At 40.1% G+C, this 10,071-nt stretch overlaps 2 protein-coding genes and 1 non-coding gene across 3 annotated transcripts; all 3 read left to right on the forward strand.

Annotated features, from left to right (window-relative positions):
• The first annotated feature begins 518 nt into the window (after positions 1–518).
• trnae-uuc lies at positions 519–590 on the forward strand. The gene has a single exon. It is a non-coding gene; the product is annotated as a tRNA-Glu (tRNA).
• Positions 591–774: 184 nt separating this feature from the next.
• Positions 775–2,778, forward strand: ccdc115 (coiled-coil domain containing 115). Its single transcript, XM_024293119.2, has 5 exons — positions 775–1,006; positions 1,227–1,330; positions 1,413–1,525; positions 1,609–1,800; positions 1,929–2,778. Exons 1-5 carry the CDS (start codon positions 887–889, stop codon positions 2,117–2,119), a joined length of 720 nt encoding a protein of 239 aa, XP_024148887.1. The 5' UTR covers positions 775–886; the 3' UTR covers positions 2,120–2,778.
• Positions 2,779–3,413: 635 nt separating this feature from the next.
• si:dkey-109j17.5 (zinc finger BED domain-containing protein 6) lies at positions 3,414–9,986 on the forward strand. The gene is made up of 5 exons (XM_024293092.2): positions 3,414–3,991; positions 4,152–4,385; positions 5,585–5,844; positions 5,928–6,531; positions 8,666–9,986. The coding sequence occupies exons 1-5, from the start codon at positions 3,842–3,844 to the stop codon at positions 9,506–9,508; spliced, it is 2,091 nt and encodes a 696-aa protein (XP_024148860.1). The 5' UTR covers positions 3,414–3,841; the 3' UTR covers positions 9,509–9,986.
• The last annotated feature ends 85 nt before the right edge of the window (positions 9,987–10,071 follow it).

Below are 10,071 nucleotides of genomic sequence, written 5' to 3' on the forward strand. Positions count from 1 at the left end.
TTGTTGATTTTCGGGGAACGTGAAATGTTTAGTTTTACGGGTACAAGAAAGTATCTGCAAATGAGAAAATGCATGTGCTCAGATTTTAGTGTCCTTGTCAGAAGAAGACATATCTATGATTTGACTATAAAATACGCTTTCATGCGCCACACATTAATAATAGAGTAAAGGACATTAACTCACAAACTTCTTCAGGCTCGGATAGGTGTAGAAAATATTCACAGGAATAGACATTGAACCAAGAACAGACAGAGTGCACAACAATAAACATTTTTGGCACGAACGGAAACTCATGATCTACGCCAATCTCACAGATTAATATGTTACAATGCTTCTTTTATTTATAGATTTCGTTATTTATTTACTTTCCAGGCCTGCTATATCTTGCAAAACAAATGCCCTGCCATTTCTTACCGTTTATGCACACTAGTTTGCGTTTGTGTGAAGAGAGGCCCAACTCAGTGCGACACATTAAACATCAATTACATATATCTATCTCGGGACCCTTCTTTTCAACGTCCCATATGGTCTAGCGGTTAGGATTCCTGGTTTTCACCCAGGCGGCCCGGGTTCGACTCCCGGTATGGGAACTTCGCTTTTACTCTTTGACTACTTTCACTCATTTTACATATTAATGTTTTATATTATAACATATTGATGGCTAAGCTTAAAGAGCTCAAAGATGTTGCTTATTTTTATTCAAGTGATACGTAAAATTGTAAAGGTTTGCTTTTCAATACCCCGGCAGTGCTTTTTGGCACCACGTGACACGCAATACGTCATTTCTTGTGTCACATGTCACGGAAGTATTACGCCTATCTTGTGGTCATTGTTAAAATAGTATTAGACAACAGGGACCAAAGCACATTATCTTAAATAAAATAGCATGGGTGGCTCAGAACTAGAAGATCCTCGTGTTAAGATGGACGAAAAGCTGCTCCGCTTTATGGATCTGCTCGAGTTACTTGAGAAGAAACGAACGACACTTAATTCTCTTATCGAGCAGGTACAGTTTCTGCGTTACGTGTTTTAATTAATGTTATTGGAATATTAACAAAACTTGACAAAGCAACAGATAGCTAGCGTTTTTAAACCGAACAAAACGCTACCAGGTGATTTAGAGTATTAATTGAAATACCATAATGTTATTAATCCCCAGTAATGATCTCGATGCTTTGTCTTCTGGCTTTGTTATGTTCATTAATTTTCACTAAATTTCTGTTTAGGGATGGTTTTCAATTACCAAGGCACGGTATTCCATGGGAAACAAGCAAGTCTCTGCACTTCAGTACTCTAGTGAAATGGAACCACTGGTTTGTGTTCATACAAGGTAACTCATTAGTCCATTTTCTTTTCTTATTTCTTTCCTGAACATTTTTAAAGTTTTGTATTACATTATCTGTGTTTTCCAGAGCTCTGGAGAATGGCGAGGTGCAGTTTTTCACTGAGAGAAATAAAAAAAAGAGTAGTACCGAGTCCTCTGATGAACTATTGTCTGTAGAGGATATTGGGCCTCAAGAAGAAGGTGATGTAGTTAAAAAAAATACACTTTTCTATCACAAATTTAAGCTAAGTCGTCAATTAAAAATGTATTATTCTATTTCGTAGGCCTCAGGCGAAGAAATAAGACAAAAAAGGAGACTACAGAGAAGAAGGACACAGAAGGTGCAAAAACTGATAAAGGCTTTGAAGTGAATTCTGCTAGAAAAAGAGACCAGAATCCTCAACAAGATCCATTGAAATGGTTTGGGATTTTGGTTCCACAGCCTTTAAAACAGGCACAGTCTTCATTCAAGCAAGGTATGACTTTATACTTTTTTATCCAGCCAAAATTTGTGATTAATTTATAAATGGATGTACTTTTTTCTTTTAAAATAAAGATAAATTAAAAAAAAATCTTCTCATTATTCTGTTTTTTCTACTTACAGTAATAGAGTTCTCTGCTGAGATCGCAGCCCTCCAGTCTGCTGTCGTGAGTACCAGACAGGAGCTGAAGTTAAGCCTGGCAAAGGGACTAAACTCAGAGGACACTCTGGGCAACACTGTCAAAGAAAAATGTCCAACCGATGAATTGACTGTTTCAGAACAGAAAGAATGCAGTAAAATAACCAGTAGTTAAATAGTCGTGAGATGAAATCTAAAACAGTGATTTGTAAAGTTGTCATCAAAATAAAAGGAAATGAAAGTTAACTATTGATTTTGCATGTTTTATTCATTTATTTTGTAATAAATTCACCTTATATTGTTTTTTTAATCTATTTTGTGGAAAATTCTGTATATAGTTTATTTGAGGAAAACACAATTACATGTTTAAATATATTTATGTTTATTTGATTTAATTTTGAATTGTGTAAAAGAATAAAGGATGATGAAAAAAAGAGTTTTCTCCATCCCTCAACTAAAAGGTATATCATTAGTAGTTACAAGAGTAAAAAAAAAACGGGATGAAAAACCATATTTAATGTGTTTTTGTGTGGTGGTTTTTAAATGGACATAAACACTCAAATAATCTTTTGATTTACACTAAAAGCGTCCCCAGTGTATTTGAAATTATGATTATTCCACTTTTATCTATATCAAAAAAGTGTTGTTTATATATATAATAAAGTCTCTACAGAGTGACGACAGGTGATTAGAAATTGGCCTCTAGAGTCACAGGTGGGACTGTTGGAGTGGAGTGAGTCGTCTTCATTTCCCATCATCCTTTGTTTTCACTCTCTCCCACAAGCTTACCTGAAACCCCTAACTTAACATTACTGGTACAAAAAGAAAAAAAAAGAAAATGTTGAGCTAGATTTAATGAGGAAAACAAAGGCGTACATCTATTTGTCAAATGCATCAGAATGGAGTAGAATAGGGAGCTCGTGGTCTGCGGATTGTAGTTCCAATCTTTTTCAGACTGCAATTGTTCATATTGTCCCAATTCATCACAATGTAAATAAAGAAATTTACTCAGAAAAGAAGTTTTAATCTCAATTTATTTAATACTTTTGCTCCATTATGAGAAAAAGGCCAATAATAGTAATTGGAAGGGCTTTTTAAACCAACAGGGTCATTAAAATGTGATCCAAAACAGCACATTGACATCTTGTCCCCCTTTGAACTGATACATATCCAGGTTTAAATTACTTTGTTTGCGGTCTTGCTTTGCATAGCTTGCTTTTTTTTAATAATTCTACTAAATTAATTCATTTTTAATTTATTTATTGACGTTTAAATGGTTTTGTTGTTTTATTATTTCTATAGTAATTATACCGTCTCTTGTGGGATTTCTTTTATTTATCTTAAAACTCAAACAAGAATGCCCTGCACTCAAAATGTTTATTAAATCTTACTCCATGGTACTATTTTATGCATTTTTTTTAATAAATGCAGATTCATGTGACAAGTTAATGCATATTATTCCATGTTTTCCAAAACAGACCACTAAAAGTGACCAACCAGCAGATTAGTACAGCCGAACATCACCGGAAACTGTCGAAATAGGAAACGAAACTCCCGTTCATTGTTTTCTTCCCAGTCCAATTAGAAGCCCAGCCCGCGAGCCTCCGTGGCGCGAGCCGACAGTTGCGTCCAAGCGGCGGATGCGAGCGCAGACGGCACGGATGTGGATCCTCCGACGAGCCGTTTCCATCCTAAAAGTGCGAGTCCTTCTCTAAATCGCATCTGCGCGCTCTCGTGGTTACGTTTCCGGCGCGTGAAACGCCGGACTGGGATGTAAACACGCCGGCCTCTGCGCTCATGCTCAGAGGCGAGGTGAGCCCGAACCCCCAGACGACCCGCATCCCTGTTATCTACCGCAAGTTCGCTTTGCTCCGGAGCGGAGGAGCTGTCGGCTCAAATGGCGTCAGTGTCCAAGGTATCCATCCTGGATTACTTTAATATTGTGTTTGAAGGGGAAAATGGCAAAATCGAGTCCAACTGTAAGGCGTGTGGCACCAGAATCCAGGCGAAACGGAGCGTCACGTCCAACTTCGTTACGCATCTCAAGGTATGAAAACAAATGTTGTAGCGAAATGAATGAAAGATGAAGCTGTGTGCACATTATGCTGGCTCAGCTGTTGCTTTCTGCTTCAAGAGATAACCTCACATCCATCCTCTATAGCTGACACTAAATTGTTTGTTTGTCCCCTTTTGTCTCTCCCATTCAGCGGAAACACCCAGTTATGTATGATGACTTTGTGAAAAGGAAGGATATGAAGAGAGAGGGTTATTCCTCCGCTTCCCTGCACAGCTTTACCAATGGAGGAAGCACACGCCACGCTCTCCCCATCAGTGCTGGGGTCGGAGGAGGAAGCGTTGGAGGGATGGCAACTCTGGAGGGAGGAGTAGGTGGAGGATCTGGAGGAGGAATAACCAAGTTTGATAAACATGACCCACGACAGGTGAGGGTTACACTCCATCACCACATACAGCGCATTCCAAAGTATTATGCAAATTGTATCAAAAAGAAAAAATATATATATATTTTCCATTAAACTCATGGATGATATTGTGTATCAGGGCTCTTTGAATCACTAATATCATACTCAGACACTTGTGATGATAGTTTACTGGGTGAGCTCAATTAAAGAAAAAACTTCTAAAGAAAGACATTCAAAATTGTTGAGCAGACCAACTTTTTTAAGCAATATGGGGGAAAGTGTTAAATATTTACAAGAAAACCTTGGATGTTTCACGAAAACGTAAGCATGGTCATCATACGATTAAGAGATTTGTGGCTGATTCAGATCACATACGGGATGAGAAAGTTTTCTGCCTGACAATTACATTAGATTTAGAGAGCAGCTGCTAAAATACCATTACAAGAAAAGCAGCAAGCACATATTTGTAGCTGCTGATGAGGCCCCACTAACAGGTTTAGGGGCTTTCAATTATACTGTATGTCAACCTTCTAGTTGGCCTCCTCATTGACTGTATAAGTAGGAACTGGACTGAGCAACCTCTCTCTTTTCGTGTACCGAATAGGAAGTACCCGAGGGTTGCAATCATGGGAAGAGAGCTGGCCAGTCCCTTTAAAGTCCCCAAAGGTGGGAAAATGACCATTGAGAGCCTTTGGAGCATCCTCAAGCAAAATATCTATGAGGGTGGTTTACATCCAAACAACAGTTCTGGGAGGCCATTCTGACACCTTGCAAAGAAATTCATTTAGGAAACTTCAACCGATGCAAGAATTGTGAGGCTGCTACAAAATAAGAGGCCTTATGTTCAAATGTAACGTGACCTCTTAAGGTGTTTTTGATTTAAATAGCTTTTGATTTCAGTAAATATGACCTCCTAATGCAGCAAATTCAACAAATGACCATTTTTATGTCTTTAGAATCTATCAGATGTTGTGGAACTCTGTTGTGTGTAATAATGCGTAATAGTGCGTAATTTTTGAAAAAAAAATACTGGTATCTTAAGGGGGTTTGTTCAATAACATTCAATATATACTCTATAGTTTGTGACTTTAAAATTATACAGACTGTGTCATTGAGTATGAAAATATCATTTACATGATCATTTAGAAGGTGCTGGTGTTTGTTCACTGTCTGAATTGGAATCAACAGGCTGTCATGAATGTGCTTTTATGTTCCTGTAGGTTCTGATCTCTGAGGCGATTGCTAAAATGATTGTGCGTGACCTGCAGCCTGTATCCATAGTGGGAAATCAGGGCTTCAAAGAGTTGCTTCAACTTTTGGAGCCCCGCTATACCCCCGAGTCGCAGCGCTACATCCAAAGCCAGCTCCTCCCAGCATATGCCTACCAGGCTCAGCTGGCGACCCATCAGGCCTTGGCATCGGCGCAGGCACTCAGCCTCAGCTTAGATCTCTGGACGGGCTCGTGTGCAGCTGCTTCAGGGTAAGGTGATAGACCACAAACAGCAATTACACCATCAGATTTCCTCCCTGAGATGTTTCTCTTCACTTTCCATTCATTTCCAGATACCTTGGAGTCACCTGCCATTTCTTGTCATCTGATTGGCAGATGCACTCATCCCTCCTGGCGTGCCTTCCGCTGACCGGAGGCAGCTCTGGGAGCCGTGTGCTTGTAGATTTTGAGGAGGTGTGTCACTCTCACGGCGTGTCGGGGAGAGCGTTTCGTGTGGTTGCAGACCCAGTCTCGGCAACAACGCTGGCGACAACTAAAAGGCCATGTTGTCTCCCTGGTTTCTTGGTTCCTCCTCTTCACTCAAACGGACATTATGGAAGCGATGAAGGAATGATGGACAATGACGAGGACACGAAAAGAGGGATCAGGAATGGTCATGGTGAATGTGGGGATGAAGGAGGCCGAGATGAGTCATGGGAGCAGAGTCTGGGCGTTTCCCGGGTGGACTGTTTCTCCCGCTCCCTGGAAGAGTGTATTCGGGTGGGGCTGAGCTCCTGCATACAGATCTCCTCTACGCTAACCAAGGCTGCCCGCTTCTACAACTACATAACGTCTGCTGTGCCTCCTGAGAAACTCAGCCAAGTGTTTGATGGGTTGATGACTGGGGGTTCAGAAAACAACTCACATGTTGTATGGGACTGGGCTGCTCAACTTAAGGCAAGTAAATATATAAAAATATATATTTAAAGTCACATTTTTATTCTGCACCCACATTTTAGTAATAGATTAATACATATTTTTTTCTCATATCTTGCTCCACTGTGGTCCAGTCATCATCAATAATTCAAACAATCGTATCAAATCTTCACTTTTGTTTCCACTGCTCTGAGAGTGTGGGGCTACAACAACTCCAGAAAGACCCATTCCAATGAAGATTGTGTTTTTAACCCTTTCTTGTGGTATTTTTCTCATGATGGAGGACATACTGTATATACTTAGAAAATGAAGCTCAAAATAGCATTTATTGAGTTTTCTTTACTCAAATTGTTGTGAATCAGGTGCAAACTAGAAAATGCAGTTTGAAAAACAACTTATTTGTGACATAGCTCTCAAGCTCTCAGGGGAACGGAGGGGGGGGGTCACACCATTGACTGTATTTATAGATGGACAGTGCGAGTGTGATGTCACTCATAGGAAATGCCTGAGCTTTGACTCTAGCAAAATTAAGCCAATTAGTTGTCATTTTTCCACAATACGGGCGCCACCATTTGGAGCCAATCAACAGTGATTGGTCCGAGTCAGTCTGAGTCGACGTTTCTAGGCAACCACTGTCTCCAATCATAAGTGAGCTTGTTCCAACTTCACACCCCTTCTACTGAAAGCCGCTTGGGAGAATATGTCAATCAAGGTTTGGAGTGGGAGCCAGTGGTCACTAGTAGGGCAGGGAATTACTGGGTACCTCACCATATGATGTGATACACGATACATGGCTCACAATATCGATGATATCGCGATACTTTGATAATTGGTTAAAAAAAAAGTCTCTAATAACTCACATTATATATATGAAGAACACATATTTTCTTGGAAAAAATATCCCCCATTATTTTTAGCTTGAACACAATCATAATAAACAACTTTGTCTTATTTTGTGCAACAAATAATAGACAATTTTGTAATCATTATGTCTATGTATTTGACAAGCATTGACGCCAATTGAATTGGAATTTGTAAAATTCAGTCACCAAAGGATGATGAATGTAAACAAAAATAAAAGCTTGATACTTGGTGAGAACCCATCGAGAATTAATCACAGGGCTAAATATCACAATATCGATATTTTATCACACCCCTAGTCACTACATGCTTTTACTGAGGAATCTGATTGGTCAGTTTATAACTTGTGATAAAGAAAAATATAATGAAAAAAAAATAGTATTAAAAAGAAGATGCTAGGAAAAAATGTGTCAATGCAAGAATGGTTATTCTAACAATAGAATGACTGAGTAATAGCTGCTTATTTCTCATTCAAAGTCTATGGGATTTTCTATTCTTGGAGCCAGCGGGGGGGTCACTCTGTCCAGTTCCCATATACTGTTAATGCTTCACACCAACAGTCTTGCTCACAAATCCCAGACAAATTTCAAATGAATTCCTGCAAAAATGATGTCCTAGAAAAAAACACAGGTTTTTAAATTTGACCTAAAAATGACATAATCACAATTAAAAGACCATTGAGAATGCTTTTAAGATAGAGGAACATGTCTGCATCTCCCAGTTGGGGAGTGAAGACTAAACACAAAAATCCTTAGAATAGACCAGAGACTGTGGAAAAAAAAGTTAAATACAGATATAGTTTCTTATGCTGTTTTCCCACTGGGATGGTCCCATTAACTCAGTTTGAAATAACCCTGTTGGTCTCATTATATACCATTAGTAATCGTCTCATTATATTATGTTTACCGTTGAGACATTTTACAACCTTTTTGTGATTTGATGACTCACCCAGGCGACAAATTGAGATGCATCACTTAATCTGTTTAGCTTGCTTCTGCCCTTTGTTCTGTTGTATAGTTAGCATGTGTTTTTGCCATCACTGAACTGTAGCAGGTTTCACTTTCAAGCAAAGATCGTTTCCTTTTTTTGGTATTTACCAGAGCTCTGATGAGCTTGCACATGCTTTCAAAACATTTAGTAGAAATAAACTCAGATGCAAAAAGTGTGTCAAAAAGTATATATTGAGATTTGGCTGAAAATGACACAGATTGTCATGCTCTAATTGTTATAAAACTACTAAAGAAAAATAAATGATCTTGGACAGTCCTTGACATTTGTCTTTTTTCATATGCAGGTGCTTCGACGGCTGCTGGACTCGATGGATTTCCTGGAGGAGATGAGTGGTCCTGGAGAGATGGCTTTGGACGGAGCAGATAGGGCCCTTCTGCGGGAACTCTCCGACACCTTGGAGCCCTTCACCGAGGCCTGGGATATGGTACATGGAGACAGAGGGTCAGAAATCCAGGCAGACAGACATGTTTCCATCAGCCTGGCTCTGCCCTGCGTCCTCGGCCTTCGTAAGCATCTCTCTGAGACTTCAACTCCCCACTGTCCTCCCCTCCTGCTGGGCCTAAGCCAGGCTGTGGAGCGTTTCTTAGCTCCTATTCTAGAGAACCCCCTCTATATCGCCGCAACTACTTTAGACCCCCAGTTTAAGCTGACGTGGAGCAGTAACCCAGACTGGCACAGACAAGTTCTCATAGAAGAGTTATCTAAATACTCTACAGCCTCCAGCCCAGTAGATCCCAACACAGACCTTCACACTCAATCCCAGACTCTTCCTGTTCCGGCACCATCTCCGGTCTCCTCTCTTTCTCGGCCCTGTAAGTTGTTCTCTTTCATCAAGCAGAGACCCGCGACGCAGGCTAAGAGCCTAGAGCAGGAGCTGGCCGTTTACCTACACGAGGAGCCCACCGACGAAGAAGCTCTGCACTACTGGTGCCGTAAAGCTATTGACTTTCCTCTGCTCACCCAGGTGGCCAAAAGAGCGCTGACCATACCCGCCTGCGGCACAGTGGTGGAGAGGATTTTCACCATGGCCGCACACCTGCTGCTCCCAGAGAGAGGTTGTGTCTTACCGAAAAACTTGGAGACACTCATCTACCTCAAAGCCAACCACAGATTGCTGTGGACATAAGAGATGAGCTTTAATCTGAGTATTAGCTGGAGGATTTTTCACTGGCAGTTAAGCGAGTTCATGGATACAAACCTTTGTTGCTCTTGCAAGTACTGCAGATAACTTAATACCAGGCAACTGATGGGTGCCTGGATTCAAAATGCTGAAGTTAAAAGCAGATCAATACTAAAACATTCACCCTGATATTTCTTTCTCATATTTGAGCCTCTAGACAACAACACGCTCTTGCTTTGTTTTGTTTTGTTTAAGATAGCTTCTGTCTATACCCTCCGTAAACCAGTGATAACTAATGATCAATCACTCCATACAGTAGCATGTAGTTTATTTTCATTTATGTACAGAATTCCCCAAGGCTGACTTTGTTCAATGTCTTTTTAATGGATTGCATCAGCTGCTCAGCAATATTTTTAATCATTTTTCCAATGTATGCGTGCCTCGTCATGGAGACATTTCAATAAACAGGATGCACTTCTTAAAACGCTGTATTTGACCTGAAATCGGCTTCAAATTTGAATTTTTTTCTAGGTTTCCTAAATTAAAAATTGCTTTGATCCTGCGTTTGC

The sequence above is a fragment of the Oryzias melastigma genome, linkage group LG7 (assembly GCF_002922805.2).
Source record: "Oryzias melastigma strain HK-1 linkage group LG7, ASM292280v2, whole genome shotgun sequence".
NCBI classification, from domain to species: Eukaryota; Metazoa; Chordata; class Actinopteri; order Beloniformes; family Adrianichthyidae; genus Oryzias; species Oryzias melastigma.